Genomic DNA, 20695 nt, shown 5'->3' on the forward strand with positions numbered 1-20695 from the left:
GCTACAGCCAGACCAGTATCAACTAAAGACATCCACAACGTCTCCAGAGGAACAGGACCACCGGAGCAGGACTGTTGTGGGTTTTACAGTAGAAACATGCTGATCCAAGCTGCTGTTTGTCAGGTCACCATGACGTCCATGTACGAGTCAGAGCTGCTGGTGTTTTATTTTGAAAATTCTGCAGATTCTTCATAACATTGTGACTTCCTGCCAGCTCCATCTCCTGTGTCGGGGTCCAGCACCAAAACAGACCTGACCTGACTTTATTAAACTCCCTTCAGGGATTAACTAACTATTTTGGATTGAATCGAATCTTTAGCAGCGCAGCATGGACGGTTGTTTCTGGGATGTTTCTGAAATGCTCTACGGTTTGTTGACCTCACCAGCTGCAACTGGCAACGCTGGCATGGCGCTGCCGTTTCACAGCACTTCCAGGCCTGGTAGGGCCGAGAGGTTTGAGACTCCAAACACTCCCCCAAATGCAGCTGACGAAGCCAGCAGCTACATGATGAATCCTGAGGAATCCTCTAGGATCTGGTGAATCCCAGGATTCATCACGTAGTTGCTGGGGAAGACTGCGGTTGCACTGGGGTCCTCTGTCATCTTGAGACAAATCAAACGCTGGTGCCGGCAGTAAAATGTCTCCATTTCTGGCTCCATCTTACGAGATTGGTGACGGCCAGCACTGGTGACGCAAAAAGTTCTCTGAAAGGGTAGACCGTCGGATGGACCATTTACTTTATTTATGCGCTTAAATACCTGCGTTCTGTAACATTTAATAAAAGTGGGCCACCAATGTTGCTCTATTAGCCTTTACATACTGGCCCAAGCAAGAAAAGGATATACTGCAACTGTGTGTCCTTATATACATGAAACTGGCAAAGTGTGACTCCACAACGTGTGCATGAAACGAGACGGGAGGTGTCAATCACGTTCACTGGTTCATATTGATAATAATAACTTTAAAAACATAGCAGAGGAGAAGATGCTGTCAGCCTCAGTGTCTGCTGTCTACTTCTGTTTATATAGTCATCCCTGTAGTGCACCAACTAACCATTGTGTCTGTGTCTCTCCTCTCTCTGTTCTTCATTCTCTATGTCTGTTTTCTCTTTTCCTGCTCTGCCCAGCTGGCCTCCGGCAGGAAGGTCCCCCCTAATGATCCAAGTCCTGCTCAAGGTTTCTTCCCTCCTAAAAAGGGGAGTTTTTCTTGTCACTGTTTGGCTTGAGGTTTTTCCTCCCACTAGGGGAGTTTTTACCTGCCATTGTTTATGTTATGTTTATTTAATAATTGCTTGGGGGTCATGTTCTGGTCTCTGGAAAGATCCTAGAGACAACTTCTGTTTGAATTGAATTTCTTCATATTCTTACAGTCCTTTTACAGGAGTGTGTGTGAGTACGATGCAAAACTGTGCAAGAGAGGCGCGTGGACAAGAGAGCGTTTGTGTGTGTGTCTGTGTGTGCGTGGCACAGACTACACAGATTTAGCTGCATGTACAGCATAATTGCAGTTAATAAGAACGCTGCAGCTGGAAGTGTCCAGGGGCCTCATGTACAAAGAGTACGGGGCACGAAAAACGTGCTTACCCACTTTCTACGCTCACGGTTGGATGTTCAAAAACTGACTTAAAAAGTGAAAAAAGTGAACGTTAAAAGTTGCAGCCCTTCACGCACACATCAAGTTTGGTGTACGCACATTTCTGAGGTTTTGTCCGTCAGCGACATTCACCGGGGATGCAGTGAAGTCCAACTGGAACACTTCCACGGGTGTTTTCTGCTCTTAGGAGGGAAGTACCGGGGTTTCTGGCTCTCACTATTACAAACTACAGCAAATTCTGCACATGAAAACCAGCTGAATCCCACCAGATATCGTTTTCTGATGGAGCTCTTGGTGCGATCGACCCTTTGTTTACCTGTCTGCGTCGGTGACGAGTGCCAGGCGCCCATAATCCCACGCAACCTTTCGCAGAATGGAGAAGACGAAGAGCAACACCTGCAGAAGAAGAAATGTTTTCTGTTCTGAACTTTTCAAAAACAATTATGATGGCAACTGAAGGCACAAAAGCAAATAGCTGCAATGCATGCTGGGTGTTGGGTCGCCCCTGATGACTCACCAGGAAGCACATGAAGTCGAGGGCGAGGACAGTGGGGACGCCTCCGAACGGCAGCCCCTGCAGCACCGTGCTGCGGATCCGAGCGGAGTAACAGTAGTCTTTGGACTCGCTGTTGGCCGAGCAGTTGTCCTGACCGCTGCAGGTCTGGCTGCTACCAAATATCGCCATGGTAACGATCAGCACTCTCAGAATGCTCAATGCCGCATCCTCGCTGAGAATCTGAAGAGGGAGAGGAAACAGAAAAGAACCACCGGTCAGCCAAAACGCCGCCGGGCGATTGATGAGCGTGACGATGACCTGAATGATAACGAGGAGCTGTGAGAGACTGGTCTCATCATCGTCTTCATCTGCTGCATCATGAGGGTGGTTCTTACAAACTACAAGCAGAACAAGCTGTATTCAGATCAGTGTTTCCGCTAGAAAAAATTGGCACCGGACAATGTGACCGGCAGGGTTTCAATTTACCGGACAAATGTTTGAAATTCCGGTCACATAGGCTATATGAATTTATTGAGGTTAAAAATAAATCATATGCAGTAGTACGATATCAATGCAAGTAACTTCGAAAAATAAATAAATATTGCAAAAGCTTGCGCGTAACTTACGGCGTAGAGTACGCGGCGACACGTACTCTACGCCGTAGGCTCTGCGTCGGTGCGACGCGGGACCATAAATCAACGCACACGTGGATGTCGGCGCCGCAGCTCCACTTCCTCCCGGCTCCCGGCACCGAGGCTCGGCGTGTCCCTCCGCGGTGCTCCCGGGGACTCTAGTCCCGCAGCACCAGTGAGTATTTTCACCGGACATTTTGACCCGAGAGATTATAAAATACCGGACTTCGGCATATTTTACCGGACAAAGTCCGGCAATTACCGGACAACGGAAACCCTGATTCAGATGTAATCTGCCAACAACAACCACAACAAGACTGCAGACGTTCATCCAAAAAGCTGAAATCTGATTCCAATGATGTTTCCACTGATCTCTGACCTTTAGCAGATTTCACCAAGAACCAATGTTCCAAATTCTGGGTTAAAGCCAGCGCAGAACTATGGACGGTATGAAATAATGGATGGAGCATTGGGTCACGTGACCCACAGACTTCTGAGAACTGGTCTTGAGGCCCATTTTTCTTTGTATGGGGCACAGCCATGTTGTCCTGGAGGCGAACAGGAACATGCCCACCTGTCAAATGTGGCTACTGGCATAGCCACATGGTGGCCTGACCTCCCCCTCCCTGTTTTAACTGCATTAGTCACACCCACACACACTCATCACCAGGGGGCAGGAGTGAGGTCTTCCTCCACCCATGTTTCATTCAGCCTGGGGCGGGGGGACCATGAGGGGGGCTGATGGCCGGACGGGCTCGCCGTGCTGCCTGGGGGGGGTCTGCTGGGCCTCCAGGGGGAAAAGAGAGTGGTGAGAGAATGATTGTCCATGTCTTTGTCAGTGAGTGTATGTTAGTATATCTGTGTGAATGGGTGTCTGTTGTGTAGCCTGGGTTTGGGACTTTGCTGTTGGGCTTATCTGGGTGCCTCCTTGTTGGGGGATTCCCGCTTTCATCGGGGCAGGTGCCTCTCGCTGGCCTCTCGCCGGGTGGGGGTTGTGGGCCTGGAGGGTGTGGACCTCTAGGTCCCATGATCGGCCCATGCCGGGTGGCTGGTGCTCGGCTGGGTCCTGGTCCATCACCGTGGGTTTCCTGGCTGCCTCCCGCCGTGGTCATGGGGGCTCCGCCCGGGGCTTCCCCTGTCGCCTGTGAGGGAGAGGGTGACGCTTGTTGGCAGGGGGTTTCCTCCTGTCCCTCTTCTGGTCCTCCGTGTGGCTGCTGGTGGCCTGGGTTCAGGTTTCTTCCTTGTCGGCTTCTGGTCTCTCGGGTGGTGAGGTTGTGCTCTCCTTCCTCCACTATAGTTTCAGTTCAGATAAAGCCTTGTTTTCACTTTGCACACACACAGTTACACAGACATACACACAGGGATTAAAGCAAAAAAAATATTTTTGACTGAAAATTTTTTTTCAGGCCAGTTCATATTCCCCCGACATCTATCCACTGCACCTATTGTGGAAACCAGGTTTTTTCTGTCTTTAACATATATAAAGTGGTCTCCCCTCAGCCTGCCGAGAAGGAGGAAAGCAACTAAATTCTGCAGTGTCTGTAGAGCCGCCCGGATGATCCGTCCAGTGTCATGTGGATCTACGAGCCAATAAGATTCTGCTCCCCAAAGTTACGGAACTTTGGGGAGCAGAATTACATCGGTTGAATATATCGCAAAACTTCATTCGTAGTAAATTCAACTAAAGGTGAAACAAATATCTTATTTCCCACTACATTCAAAGTGAGATATTTCAAGCCTTTATTTGTTATAATTTTGGTGATTATGGCTCACAGTTTATGAAAACCCCAAATACAAAATCTCAAAAAATTTGAATATTTTATAAAAATCAATAAACAATTCAACCATCAAAATTATAACAAATAAAGGCTTAGGATATCTTGCTTTGCATGTATTGACACTATGTAATATATTAGTTTCACCTTTTAATTGAATTATTGAAATAAATTAACTTTTACACCATATTCTAATGTTCTGACCTTCACCTGTAGCCAGTACTCGAGTTGTAAAACAAAAATCAGGGGGGATGGTGGATTTTATCATACAAATAATATAATATATTACAAATAATAGCAGTGACCAAAACACCTGCAGAAATACTGCAGGAATGACATAGCAGCAGTTAAATGCAGCCTTCTGTAAGCTCTAAATATCCACTGGGCTTACATCAAATACATCAAAACACAACAATAAAAAACACTTTTCTGAACTTATCAATATGACTCTGTCCTTCACAGGATAAGTAAAATGGATCACTGTAAAAACTCAAAATCTTAACAAGAATATTTGTCCTATTTCTAGTTAAAATGTCTCATTTTAGTAAAAAAATTACATTACACTTAAAACAAGACTCATCACTGGAAAAAACAACAATTTTCACCTGTTTCAAGTAGATTTTCTTATTTCAAGTGAAAATGTACTTGAAACAGGTGAAAATTGTCAAATAAGTTATTTTTCTGGTGTTATCTTTCTGGTGATGACTCTAAATGTTGAAATAGCAGTAAAACCACATTCATTGATGAAATGACATAAGGGATGGAAAGGAGGGATGGCAGTTTTACAGGGGGATGATTTAGACCGTTTTATTTCAGGAGGGGATGCCATCCCCCCTCATCCCCCCTCAACTCCAATACTGCCTGTAGCTATATTCTACATCTGGGCTGATGTGGACTTACAGTAGCATAGGAGGATAGGCTATTTCAGTTACTGGTATGGTTGGCTGTCTGTACAGTCGTGCAAGTTCAATGCTATTAAAGCACTTTAAATCAAAGCATTTAGTTTTTTTTTATATAAAATAAATACATTTCTATGCAGTTTAGAAGTTTTGGGGATGTCCCTTTTTTGGCGCCTGAGCTGCTGAAATCAGGCGTTCCTTATTTCTATTTCTGAAAGGTGGTAAACCTAGAGGCGACCCGGGGCCCGCGTTAACGGGTCCCCGACGGGCGTCGCAGCTGGGGAGATCCGCGAGAAGGGCCGGCGCGCGTCCAGAGTCGCCGCCGCCGTTCCCCCCCCACCGGCCCGCCTTCCGCGCGGCCCCGAGACCGGCCCGCGAAAACCCCCGCCCGACGACGCGCGAACGCGGCTGGACGAAGGCCCCGCGAGGCGGGCCGGACGCCGCACCTCCGGCGGTGGGGAGAGAAGGGCGACGGGGCGACTGCTCCCCCAGACAGACTACCCCCTTGAACCAACACGCCCCCCTGTTCGTGATTGGCTAATACCAAGGATCTGGCTCGCTTAATTGGTTTACAATAGCGCCAGTTTAATGCCTAAAGGCTGATTTATGGTTCAGCGTTACTCCAACGCAATGTACCCTACGGTGTAGGCTCTGCGTCGATTTAACGCAGAACCATAATTCAGGCTTAACATGATAACGCACGTGCAAATGTTTTTTTGTTCTTTTCTTTTTTTTTTTTTTCCCTAATTTTCGAATAGACGGAAATCCGTCTAGAGACGGAGAACTTTAATCCCTGCATACACACCTTCTCACTCACCTACATGCTCACCCCGCAGTTTTGGGGACAGATAATTGCAGTACCCTAGTCCTGATTTAGTTTTAGAGACCTGGAATGGTTGCTGTTTGTGTCTCTGTCTGTTCCCATTTCTGTTTGTTTTTCTCTCTTGCAGATTCCAAAGCCTTGTGTGCCAGTTGTGCGTTTTCCTGTTTCTCTCATTTCAGACTTGCAGTGGATGCCACCCTTCACCGGATCCCCCTCATATATCTGTACAATAAAAAAAAAAAGCTTCATACAATGATGAGCAAACTGGCTTATAGGCTTCTGGCCTGTGATTGCTGATACCTCTGAGTATTAAAAGGAACATGCCCACCGCATGCATGTCAATCAAAGTTAGCTTTGCTTCCAGCTCCTTCAGCCAAACCCCAGTAGATGATCTCCAACGAATTTTTATTACGCACGAGACTCAACCTTGAAGTATGATGGCTAGCACTTAACCACAACTAGGAAAACCTGGGGGACATTTGTATTTACTTTATCAAGTAATAAAGCATCCTGTATAAAAAGCAAGAGAGGTTTGTCTAATTAGTGGAGTGGACTTTTGATTTACAGTTGGATCAGCCAGTGGTTGGCTGTAATCACTTCCTCATCGGTCATCATGAAGCTCATCCGCCAGCATTTGCTAAACCCAGCGGCCATTTCTGATTCTGATTATATTGGCGTTGATTATTAGCTCTGGTTGTCCACCCAACACTGCTCAACTGGGCAGAACGGATGCAGACTGACAGCTAGCTGGACCACGCCCACCTCTGCTCAATTACCTCAGTCACCCATGATGCTAACTCACGTTAGCTTAAATTCACTCATACACAACATCCTCGTGTCAGACGTTGGTCTGGTATGGATGGATGGATGTACACGACTGATCACCTTCCCTCAGGATCCTTCCAGGACAACCCAGAATAAAAACAACTTGCTGTTAACTTTTAATTGACATCGCTGACACCTAGCAGCGAGGTAGCAGTGCCGTAGCTAGCAGTTAGCTAGCACTGAGCTACCAGTGAGTTAGATCAGGCAGCAAGCTACCAGAGAGCTACTAGTGAGCTACAGATGTGTCAGCCTGGCGTTTGGTGTTAGAACAAGTGAGTACTTATCCAGTACCGTTATCTTTAATTTCTAAATGTTTTTAGCAAATCCACTTTTTCTTTAAATTACAGAAAACAATGAATCTAAGAATTCAGCTTTAAATGCAGCCAGGAACATGTACAACCGGAAGTCATTTAAATGAGTTGACGGTCTAAATCTGCAAATGTTCGCAGCGTTTGGACCGATCCGTTTCATCTCTGCCGCCACAGCTCTGGGCGATATTCAGTGTTCACCAGCTGTTTATTGTAAATAATAACAATGCTGTTAATGAGGAACGTGGGAGAAGTTTTTTCGTACTTAGATAGATATTTTTCAGAGGTGAAAACCAGAGGAGAGATTCTTGGTTGTTTGATGAAGTTGCTGCTCAGGACGAAGAGGAGCTGCAGACCAGAAATTTAGAGATGAAACAGTCGAACAGAACCTTGGTTCAGGGGGAGGATGAGGTCAGAATCCCTAAGTTTGTTTGCAGCGGAGAGTGTTTGAAGAGTATTGTGATTTTGTATTGATATTAATCACCGTCATTGTTACTGCGATGGTAGTACAGATTCTCATCATCCTCAAATTTTTGGTTGTGTATTTTAATTATTGACTGGTGATCCGATCGGTTTCTAAAACTGTAATCTGCCAACAATATCCAGAACCTAATCCACACTGCAGAACCGTACCAAAAAAGCTAAAAAAAAGACTGTCTGCATGTGTCAGTTTCGTGTTTCTGTTCAACTCTGATCACGTCCTTGAACGTCTGCAAATCAACACATCCTCTCCAGACTGAAGGAGGCGACTACATTTCCCAGCATGCCTGAGTGAATCAAAGAGCTCCTCCTCCATTGTGACCTACTGATCCCGTTGCCACGGCAACCCCCCTGCAGCTCCTGACCCAGTTTTTCCGCCTCGTCAGCCATTCTGCCACATAGCGGCAGCGACGGCGCCGCGACCGCTGATCTCACGGTTACATCACACCACCGAAGAACAAAGAGAGCGGGAAATAGTCCAAACGTGTCAGTCTGCAGCGCCGTCCTTCAGGTCGGGATGGGTCACGTTGCCATGGAAACAGCAAACCTGTTTACATGCATCAAACCGACCACAACAAAAGTGTATATGAGACAAAGACCGCCCCCCCCTCCTGCATGAGAACTCGTTGATCTCATCAGGAGGCGGGGTCAGGGTCCCGCTCTTCATCAGATCCTGGGGGAAGGATGTCTCTGCCTGTCTGTTTGGGATCCACTGTGTCCTCTGCAGCCTGCAGGGGGTACCGCCTCCACTCTGGCTGCTTCCTGACTGCAAGGAGAGCGGTCCAATCTGGAAGGTTCCTCCGGTTCAGCATCATTCACAGCCACCCCCCTCCCCCTCCTGTCTGTTGCCATGGCGCAGCAGCATGACTCATCTGGATCCTCCCGCCTCTCTGAGCTGAGACACAGACAACATCCACCGGACCGGGCTGCACCAGCGGAGCCAGAACCCGTCCAGAGCTGGTCCTGAGCCCCCCCCCCCCCTCTCCCTCTAATGTCATAACGACCTGGACCACTGCTGATTTCCTCCTGTTAAACAGTCGGAGGTTGTCGTCTGTGGACCCAGGTTCTTCAGAAACAACCAGGACCTCTGGATAACTCATTAGCACTAGTTATTGTTGAGCAGGATTTTGTGATTTCATTCAAAAATAAACATGTTTCTAGAACTTCCAGAGACTCACACGCTGCGTCCGAAATCGCATACTTTCACCCTAATGAGTATGCAAAATGAGTGTGCAAGATTTTTTAGTGCGTCCGAAACATTAGAACGTACTCCATAGTGTGCTCTATCCATACTCATTCCGAAGAAATGTATTAGTATGGATTGATGGACACTAGCCGAGCAGAAACCTCCCACAATGCAATGCAGCGGCGTTTGGTTGCTAAGTGATACGTATATGTCATAAGTATAATATTAAGTATAATAATATTATTATATAATATTAATATTATAATATTCGTATTTAATAATATTATATAATCTCATCTTGTTTCGGCCAGAATAAATGGGAAAGAGCGGAGGGGAGCGCTGCTACCGCTGCTGTGACAGGTTACCATGGTAACAACTCTGCCCAATCCCTACGGCAGGAAGTGCCGTGTGCGCTCTTAATAGTACGTCCGAATTAATGCACACTACTGATATTTACTCAAAAGTGTGCCGAATTTAAGTATACTTTTTAGTATATACTTTTTAGTATGGCATTTCGGACGCACCCACAGAGTCTCTGGTCCCTGGTTCTGGTTCTGATGCAAGTTTTCTAGACCTACCATCTCTGGTACTAATGGAGGTGTTTTAGCCCCACTGCTCCTGGTTCTGGTTCTAAAACATCTTTTTAAGCCCCACCCTCCCTGGTTCTGGTACTGATGCAGGTTTTCTAGACCCACTATCTCTGGTACTAATGGAGGTTATTTGGTTCTGATGGAGGTTTATTTAGCTTGATCCTAGCTGTTTCTGGTACTGATGATGGTTTTCTAGCCCCACCGCTCCTGGTTCTGGTTCTAAAGCAGGTTTTTATGGCCCAACATCCCTGGTTCTGGTTCTAATGGAGATTTGTTTCGCTCCACCCTAACTGGTTCTGATGGGGGTGTTCTAACCCCACCCTCCAGTTGTCAGGCCGGTGCCGTTGTATGGTGTGTGTGAATGTGTGTGTGTGTGGGTGAATGTCTACAGTGTAAAGCTGTAGGAGTACAGCTGGCAAACGCTACACAAGTGTAAGCCATTTACCCTTTAATACAGGTTTTTTAGGCCCGCCGCTCCTAGTTCTGGTTCTAGAGCAGGTTTTTAAGTCTCAGCATCCCTGGTGCTGGTTCTGATGCAAGTTTTTTTAGCCCAATCGCTCCTGGTTCTGATGGAGGGTCTTCCTGTAAGAAGTCTCATCTCAGGACGAAGGCCTGAATCCGAGTGATGACTGGATGAGATCTGCTCGGTTCATGAGCTCGACTGTTTTCAGGAATTGACATAAATGAATATTTAGTTTCATTCAACTGGATATGAAAAGACTGACAACAACCAGAACACAGCTGGATGATGTTACACCGTGTTAACGTGTTAACTTTCTCAGAGAGGTGTCTGGTATGACTCTAGTTGCAAAGAGCTGCTCTATAAACACTGATCTTGAATAGAAGTGAAGTTTGTCAGCTAGAGCCGTCACAGCAGCAGCTGAAACACATCTGCAGCTGCAGATAACAGACGCAGCGCTGCGCAGCAGGAAGTGTCTGCTGCTGACAAGAGTCTGAATCCGACAGTCGGTCCTTTTCCAGGAAACTGCGTTTCTGGCCCGACGTCTTCACGACACATCAGACCGTCACCTAACGGCAGCCAGCGAATCTGCCCTGAGGATGTGGCTCTGGATGCTGACCGCCTCGTACTGATTACCTCACTTCCTGTTTCTGAGGCTCCTGTTGACCAATGCGAAAAATATCAACTAACTATTTAAGATCCAGCAGACGAGACGGACATTATTTTTTAAATAATTAAATTACAAAGCTTGTAAATATACACAACATACTACAGCCCATCTGGTGACAGTCGCTGGTTCTACCGGAGCGCCGGTTTTACTGGCCCGCTGGTTTTACAGAGTCGCTGGTTTCTCTGAGTCTCTGGTTTGCTGCCTGGTGTCCAGTCGAGTCGGGTTATACCAACAACACATTTATCAGTAATGATACATGTGTAGACAGACTAAAGCAGAACATTTCATGTTGGACTTGAGAAGACGTAGAGCAGGTTCCACAACGACTCAACCATTTGAAGAACCACGAACCGTCGACCACAGAAAACCCACGAGGGTACACCTGCTACCAACACAAAGCTGTTTAAAGCTCTTCCAATTGTAACGTGTACAGATGACCAGTCTGAGACTTAAACTCACTGATCTAGCAGCTGAAGAACGTCTACGGTCTCACTCTGAACTCAGTTTCTGTTAAGGAGGAGGAGGTTCAGAATGAACATTTACTATCGTCATGGGCATCGGTCAGAATGTATTAGCCATCGAACTTTACTTTCCAACAAGAGTTTATTTCTCCAGATGCAATAATTAGCACAACAAACAAAAAGGGGAGCAAATACACATGGGTTGTGAATCAGCACTGCCGCCCCATGTGGTGATCAGGAAAAGAGTGAGTGAAAGAGTGAGAAGGCTTTAAATAGGGAGTGAACAGGTGAACTCAGGTCAGGTAAATGAGGAGTGAACAAAAGAGTGAAAAGAACCAATCAATGCTGAGGAAAGGAAGTGAGGTAAGTGATGAAGGTGAAGAACAGAAGTGCCAAAATAAAAGGAAATAGGAATCTTTACTGCAGTCTCAGCTTTGGTGTTTCACCATCAGAAATCAGATTCCTCTGGATTCATGGAATCACCCGACTGTTTCTGACTGTGTCTACAAAAACACTGACTACCACAAAAGCAGGACATCTGGAAATCATCTCCTCAAACGTACAGACTTACCTTCTCTTAGGGCTGGGCAATATATCGAATATACTCGATGTATCGCAGCTTCTACTCTGTGCGATACAAATCGATACGAATCGTGAATATTCAAGTATACATTGTCACGCATTTGATTTAGCTGCGGGCATTAAATTGCAGGCTTTCTCACTCTTTCTCGTCTCGTATCTCCTTCTCAGAGACATAAAACAAGCGCACCTACTTACATACGTCAGTCACGTGCGTTTGACTAAGTTGTGATTTCCCCCTTTTTGCATGAAATATATATTCATATATTAATGCAGTATGAACAAGAATGTTTTAATGTAGACATATATAATCATCATACTGGGGTGATTGTATGCATCAAAGGGTTAATTCAAGGCTAAGGCAAAATATCGAGATGTATATCATGTATCGTGACATGGCCTAAAAATATCGAGATATTAATAAAAGGCCATATCGCCCAGCCCTACCTTCTCTCTGACTGGATAACTCCTAAAGTGACATGGGTTTGTGAACTGGTTCTAGTTTCCAGATCCACCATTGAAATACATCCGTGTAATAACACCCTCAGCTCAGCAACTGTAACTCGTGGAGGCGTTGGAACATCCTGAAGCGCTCGCTGATACAAACAAACCCAGAACTGTTCTGTTTTAGGGACCTTTATGTCAAAACTAAAACAGTTTGGTGGAATGTACCTGAAATATATCAATGACTAAATGTAAAAAAAAAATTGTCAAAACATTCCTCTTCAAAACCTCTAAAGAGTCTGTTTCCACGACAGGAGTCTTAGTCCTGTAGATTGTGAGACGTTCTTGAAGGGTTTTTAGAGCGTTCAGGTTTTCAACACATGAATCCAGACAGATACGAGCTCCAAAAGTGGAAGCTTTAGCGCAATTTTTGCTGTTTATCTTCTTTTACTCTGGCCTGGTAACACTCATCCTTAACTTTACCCTTCTTCTCACACGTTTCCTTTATTTTGATAGCAGATCTATTCATACAGACGTTCTAACTGCTGAGATTAACTCATTTTAGCTCAGACATGTCACTTCAGAGCAGGAACCCCCAGCTGACGTCTTGTCTGGGAATGAAGGAGTTAATCACGAGTTCTGGGGTCTCGGTGAGGCTGCATGTTGTTATCAGTCCGCCGCAGGAGTCTGAACTCAGAACACGCCTCGTGTTCTGAGTTCGTGTTCAATGTCTACAAATTTGTTGATAAACCCCTCCCCCATAAACCCCCAGCTTTCAACACTCATTTCATTCATAACTTCAGGTCCAGTTTTTCTTCCAACTGTTTTGACATCATTCGTGGCGGTGTCTTATTTAGCATAGGCAAGGGTGAAAAAGTGTGAATATAAAACATTTCCTGCAGATTCTTCCTGCTCAGATTCCAGAGCTGACTCCAACCAGCCTGAAAACTGTCTGGAACACGCCCACCTCGGGTCAGTCGCCAGGAGGTGGCTAAGCTTAACTCATGCTGACCTATGATGCTACCTGATCCTGCTAGCTGTGGTCTGGTTATACGCCCTAACACCTGCCCTAATACTTGCCCTAACACCTGCCCTAATACTGCCCTAAACACCTGCCCTAACACCTACCTAAACACCTGCCCTAACACCTACCTAAACACCTGCCCTAACACCTACCTAAACACCTGCCCTAACACCTACCTAAACACCTGCCCTAACACCTACCTAAACACCTGCTTTAACACCTGCCCTAACACCTGCTTTAACACCTGCCCTAACACCTGCTTTAACACCTGCCCTAACACCTGCCCTAAACACCTACCTAAACACCTGCCTTAACAACTGTGCTGACACCAGCCTTAATACCTACCTAAACCCCAGCCTTATCACCTGTTTTAACACCAACCCTAACACCTACCTAAACACCTGTCCTAACACCTGCCCTAATACCTACCTAAACCCCAGCCTTATCACCTGCTTTAACACCTGCCCTAATACCTACCTAAACACCTGCCCTAACACCTGCCATAACACCTACCTAAACACCTGTCCTAACACCTGCCCTAATACCTACCTAAACACCTGCCCTAACACCTGCCATAACACCTACCTAAACACCTGTCCTAACACCTGCCCTAATACCTACCTAAACACCTGCCCTAATACTTACCTAAACACCTGCCCTAACACCTGCCCTAATACCTACCTAAACACCTGCCCTAAGCCCTGCTTTAACACCTGCCCTAACACCTGCCCTAACACCTGCTTTAACACCTGCCCTAATACCTGCCCTAATACCTGCCCTAACACCTGCTTTAACACCTGCCCTAATACCTGCCCTAACACCTACCTAAACACCTGGCCTAACACCTACATAAACACCCGCCTTAACACCTACCTAAACACCTGCCCTAACAACTACCTAAACACCTGCCCTAACACCTACCTAAACACCTGCCCTAACACCTACCTAAACACCTGGCCTAACACCTGCCCTAACACCTACCTAAACACCTGGCCTAACACCTGCCCTAACACCCGCCTTAACACCTACCTAAACACCTGCCCTAATACCTGCCTAAACACCTGCCCTAATACCTGCCTAAACACTAGGGGTGTAACGATACACTAATCTCACGATACGGTACGATACACGATACTGAGGTCACGATAACGATACGATACGATATTATAGCAGTATTTTTTTTAACAACCTTGCATGAGGAACATATGACTGGAAAAAATTGTCTTTTATTTGAAAGGCACAAAATACAAAACAATGCTGTGCATTTTCCCTATTGTTACAGTTTGTAATGCTTTATAACTGTTTAAGTTTTAAAGAGAAAGCCAGGCCAACCATTTTCCACAAACTGAACTAAAAGTAAATGTCAGGTTTGCATTATGATCTTCAGTTTCATACAAGTACAAATATTTTGCCACAAACTGAATAGTTTCTCTCATGTATGATTTGACTTTTTTCTTTTCCAGAAATGTAACTAAAATTAAATAAATACATAAAAGTAAATAAATACATACAATTTTACATCATAAAAAAGATTGATTCATGCTCACCTTATAAGTGTAAGAGGAGATTTATTTTTGTTAAGGTTATTTTGGTAATTCAGGGTTCATTATTTTATAAATATATTCTTTATATTCTGATGTAAATCAGGAACTATAATGACACTAGTCAGTTTATCTGTAGTTGTTAATATGTTTTAGATTGGGCGGAGTGATACAGCACTAGCTGCTGTGTTGATGATCTAAAATCCGACGCTGTTGAGCGGACAGTAAAGTACTCTCAAACTCAGCAGAAGTTGTCCTCTGTTTATCCTACTCACGACCCGAAAAAGGTTTAATTTAATTTTATAAGGTAAGGCTTAACTCTACACCAGACTTAAAAGTTCAGAGCTCAAAACCCTGCTAGAGTCCCGTGATCGGGGCCGCAAAACGGAACTAGTTTCTTCTAAACGTAGTAAGATTTTGGTCCGCGGGTCGAGACGCGGTCGGATGCGCGTTACTAGTCAACACAATAGATTAATATTAATAACCCAATATCACGATATAGTTTGTCACCTCCACGACACGTATCGTGACGTTTTTGTATCGCGAAATTTCGTGGCACGATATATTGTTACACCCCTACTAAACACCTGGCCCAACACCTGACCTATATGATTTGGACTTATGTGAATAAATAATCAAACGTATGAAATGAAATTATGAGATAAAAGAAAAAATATTGTAACTGAATACGATGGATGTGCTGACAGAAATACGTACATAATTTAATAACTACATTTCATTAAATCAATTTAAATACAAAATAGTCTTCACCCTGTATCTGATGGAGTTAGGTACATAAATAATCAGGTGAGTTCAGAGGTGAAGACCGTCTTCAGAGGCAGAGCTGTTACTCCTTCACAGGACTTTGAGTTATTCCTGCTTTTATTACTCGTTTAGATTATTGTAATTCTTTTTATCATGATCTTGATGAGTCAAAACCCAGAGCCTCATTTTCCAGATCCAGACCGGAGAGCTCGGCATTCCCAGATCCAGACTAGAGAACTCAGCTCCATCATGTTAAAAATCTCCTAAAAACATGTTTTCTCTTTGTGATTAAATCATTAAAGCAGTTTATATTGACGTTTATTCTTTTTAATTAAATATACGATGCTTTTATTGCTCTTAGTTTAGTATTTTTGTTGACATAATTTGTTTTATTACCTCAGTTTGTAATTTTGGTCAGATCTTGCTGTCTTAAACATGTTGTAGAAACAAGCTTTGATGGGACGGTATTGTTGTTGCTCTGCTGGGTCGGCAGTGGTTCCGGCTCTGACATCGGGATCAGCTGAAACCAGACAAAACCTGTTCGTCTTCCAGATCCAGAGAAGAGTCCAACGTTAACAGACATGCTCAGACTGAGCGACAGGAAACGCCAGCAAGCCTTCTGGAATGTTTTCAGATCAGATTTTCAGACTGAAATGATCCCCTGACTGACTTTATGTAACCATGTCAGGATGAGTAGGAGAACGTAACGCTCCTGTGTGTGGTCTGATCTGAACCTCGATGGAGAGGTGGTCCTGGTCAAGCCGTCCCAGTCAGATCTCTGGCTGGACACTCGTCCAAACGTCTGTAGTCTGGACTTTGCTTTGATCAGACCACGTCGACGAGCTGGAGAAATGTGACCAAAACGGAACGTCCTGGTTTCAGATCAGGCTGGTTCCTTCTGAGAAGCACGGCGGTGGCAGTGTCATGGTTTGGGACAAGCGGGCTCGCTATCATTGAAAAGCAATAAGCACTGAACCTCCAGGTGGAGCATCAGAACATCAGAACCCTGAACCTCCAGGTGGAGCATCAGAACATCCATCTGTGTACGGTTTGATTGCGTTTGTATTAAAATAATCTCCTGTCTTTAATACTTCATCGTCCTCGTTGATGAGCTGATATTCAGAGGCTGCGCACGTTTCCAGAAAAGCAGATGTTCAGGTAGTTTGCTGGTCTGAAGCATTCAGGGCTGCATTAACACAATGCCATGAAGGAAAAGACATCAGCAGTGGACTTTGAGAAGCACATCAATCTGGAAAGGGGTTTAAAGCCATTTCCAAACTGTCTACCTACGTTCTACACTCAAAACAAGATTCACCAGTGGAAGACAGTTGTCAATGTTGTTGAGACCGGAGGTCCCAGCAGATTTGCCCAAAAAACGCAGGACTGAGGGTCACCAAACTGCATCTGAACAAACCTGCAGGCTGCTGAAACAATGACCTGGACAGGTGAGACAGACGGAGATCATGTTCGGCGTCATTCAAATTATTTTTAATATTTCAGTCACTAGTAAAAGCCGCGGGCAGCACGGTGGCTTTGTGGTTAGCACTGTTGCCTCACAGCAAGAAGGTTCCCGGTACGACTCCCAGGAGTTTGCATGTTCTTCCCGGAAGGGGCGAAAATCCCGGGGGGGACAGGGGGGACAAGTCCCCCCCATTAGTAAAGCTGTCCCCCCCTAGAATAATTTGAGACAGAATTAATAATTTTGGAACAATGCAGTAGTATTTAGTAGTGATGCACCAAAATGAAAATTTGTGGCCGAAACCGAAATCGAAAATAATAATAAACAGTAAAATCTCATTACACTTAAAACAAGAGTCATCACCAGAAAAATAACTTGTTACTTGACAATTTTCACCTGTTTCAAGTAAATTTTCACTTGAAATAAGTAGAAAAATCTGCCAGTGGGACAAGATTTATCTTCTCATTACAAGCAAAAAAAATCTTGTTCCACTGGCAGATTTTTTTACTTATTTTAAGTGAAAATCTACTTGAAACAGGTGAAAATTGTTGTTTTTTTTTCCAGTGATGAGTCTTGTTTTAAGTGTAATGAGATTTTTTTTAACTAAAAATGAGACATTTTAACTAGAAATAAGACAGATATTCTTGTTAAGATTTTGGGTTTTTGCACTGTATTATGTCAGATGTGCTGTATTATTGCCACCTTCCACCTAATACCATTGTTTTGTATTACTCTAAGAAAGGTCTTCTGCCTGTTTGCGAGATAGAGTTGAAAATGTCAAAATGCTGTATTAAAGGAAGGCTAAAACTTTTATTCCTTGTCCCCCCCTGGATTTATTCTCTAAAATGTTACTGTTTATTGTCCCCCCCAACTATGAAACGGGATTTTCGCCCCTGCTTCCCGGTGTTGCGTGGGTTCCCTCCGGTTACTCCGGCTTCCTCCCACAGTCCAAAAACATGCATAGTAGGTTAATTGGTGATTCTAAATTGTCCGTGTGATTGTGAGTGTGCATGGTGGTTTGTATATATGTGGCCCTGCGATGGACTGGCGACCTGTCCAAGGTGGACCCCTACCTCTTGCCTGAAAATTAGCTGGGATAGGCTCCGTGACCCTGCAAAGGGTAAAGCTGGTATAGATAATGGATGGATGGTAAAAGCCGCCATCAACCAAAACTATCCATATCCTCACTCCCTTGTTATCTTCAGTGATGTATCAATTATTAAAAGGTCAGAAGATTCTGGAACCTGTGAACCTAACCACGTCTCCTCCCAGCATCCAACCCAAACTCAAGAGACATGATCCAACTGAGCCGTCCGTCCGTCCAGGTTCCTCTCAGTTGGATCATGATGGAGATTCTCCTTCACAACTTTGACCTCGTTTCTGTCAGCCCCCCCCCCCAAAAAAACCACCCCACCCCCGGAGCCCCGACAGACGGCCACATCTCGGCTGCGGACAGACCTACGGACAGCTCTGCACCATGATACAGAGCCAGGGATGGATGCTGCCAGGCCGCCGGGAGGCTGCAGAGCGGCCTCTCAGATCTCCACTTCACACAAAGCCGCCTTAAATCGACGCAGAGCCTACGCCGTAGGGTTACGGCGTACGGTGCGCGTCGCCGCGTACCCTACGCCGTAACCTCTGCGTAGCCTCTGCGTAGCCTCTGCGTCAGCCTTTATGAGCCACCGCGTCGGATCAAAAGACGCCTCATCATAAACCCAGTCAGATCAAAGCCCGGCGCAAAGGCGGTGTATACCTGAGCTTCTGAAGCCGAGCCGCGTCTCCTTGTCCTCCTCCGTGGGAGAATTTCAGCGTAAAAACCGAGGCGTTTAAATCCTCACAAATCCAGCGCCGCCCGGACTGCGCGCTGCCGCAGCGCCGCCATCTATCCCGCACAAAAGACTCGACTTAAGGCCGCAGATTAAAGAGCAGCGCCGGGTGAAGAAGCAGGAGAACCAGCCTGCAGGAGCGCGTCCACTCCGTCCGTCCGTCTCAGAGTCCGCTGCGAGCCGTGGCGCTGCCTGGCCGGGTGTCGGTGTTAAAATGGAGGTGGTCTCTCTCCGGGAATAGACACGGAGCGGAGCCGCTGCCGGTGCGGGAGGTGGCGGGGGAGGCGGGCCGGGAGGACGGCGCTTATCCGGGGCCGCCGGCAGGGGGCGCCACACACCGGCGCTGCGCCATGCGCAGGACACACACGCGCTTATGTAATTACAATTAACCTTTGTCTGTTGTTAGGGTCGCCACCGACAAGTTCTTAGGTTTTAAATTCATAAAACTACCACAAAAATGCGTTTATTGCATCTAGGCTTTTTGACTTTGTCAGGAACCTCTATTTCAACAAAATAATATCCAACATTTTTTTTTCACTAAATTATAAAATGCTCTGGTTGAAATTGTTACCTTTTACTTTTCTTCCATTTCCTTGAAGTAAATGGGTCAAAATTTACCCATAACACCATAGATGTTACTATAGTTAATAATATTAAAATGAAAAAATAAATGAAACAAATTTATTTAAGATATGTGTTCTAATACCTCTCCGTAATAGCCAGGTAACACAACAACCTTTTATTTATTCATATGATTCTCTTGAAGCTCATTTTACCAGTTTTTAAAATTGAAATTAAGGGTTATACTGACAAAAAAAAGGCCCAGAGTCCCATACCAAAAATGTTTAAACCAATATTTTCATGGATAAGGAAGCCTAACAATGTAACCAAGAGATGAAAACAAATTGGATGATGGATAATTGCTTTTAGTGTATTTTAGAAATAATTTAAAACACGGGTCAAAACTGACCCGTTAACATCGGAGATGGTAACAGAAAGCTGACACCAGACAAAGGTTAAAGGGAAAACAGGAAATACCAGCGGGACAGATCCGATCCACATCTAGAAAATAAATCGTAATAATAACGGAGACTGGGACATGATCCCACCTCCCAGTCAGGGGCGTCAATTGGGTACGGCAAGGTACGGCAGCCGCCACACCTTGGCTTCAAGGGTTAAATGTAAATGTTTGTTTTTTAATTACATTTATGGAATTACTCTGTGTCTATTTGTATTGATTATTCTATTACTTAATACATATAGAATAACTACAAATGCAAATCAGAACAACATGATCGATTTCACTAGTTATTATACACTGCAAAAACTGAAAATCTTAACAAGAATATTTGTCTTATTTCTAGTTAAAATGTCTAATTTTTAGTAAAAAAAAATCTCATTACATTTAAGACAAGACTCAAAAACAACAATTTTCACCTGTTTCAACTTCGCTTAAAATAAGTAAAAAAATCTGCCAGTGGAACAATATTTTTTTGCTTGTAATGAGAAGATAAATCTTGTCCCACTGGCAGATTTTTCTACTTATTTCAAGTGAAAATTTACTTGAAACAGGTGAACATGATAAAATAACAAGTTATTTTTCTGGTGATGCTGGACGTGTTGATTGATACTCTAGTTAAGTTCTGTGACTCGTAACCTTGCCATACCTTAGCTTCCACTGAATTGACGCCACTGGACAGATCCGATCCACATCTAGAAAATAAATCATAATAATAACGGAGACTGGGACATGATCCCAGCCCAGTCTCTTTCTTATTGTGATTTATTTCTACTGCTCTAGACAGGAGTTTTATTTTCAGCCCCAGAAAATACAACTTGACGTCATACCCCTGTTTCT

At 44.8% G+C, this 20695-nt stretch overlaps 1 protein-coding gene across 8 annotated transcripts in view; it reads right to left on the bottom strand.

Moving 5' to 3' along the window:
• Positions 1–19118, bottom strand: part of LOC133445913 (CSC1-like protein 2) — a 40454-nt gene extending 21336 nt beyond the window's left edge. For all 8 annotated transcript variants that reach the window (XM_061723504.1, XM_061723524.1, XM_061723487.1 and 5 more), the window contains exons 1-3: positions 18765–19118; positions 2112–2330; positions 1911–1990 (exon numbers count right to left, since the gene is read on the bottom strand). In XM_061723504.1, coding sequence (XP_061579488.1) covers positions 1911–1990; positions 2112–2279 — 248 coding nt within the window. In that variant the 5' untranslated portion in view covers positions 2280–2330; positions 18765–19118. The remainder of the gene's footprint in view (positions 1–1910; positions 1991–2111; positions 2331–18764) is intronic.
• Between the last annotated feature and the right edge of the window lie 1577 nt (positions 19119–20695).

Source organism: Cololabis saira, chromosome 1 (assembly GCF_033807715.1).
Source record: "Cololabis saira isolate AMF1-May2022 chromosome 1, fColSai1.1, whole genome shotgun sequence".
Classification (NCBI taxonomy): Eukaryota; Metazoa; Chordata; class Actinopteri; order Beloniformes; family Belonidae; genus Cololabis; species Cololabis saira.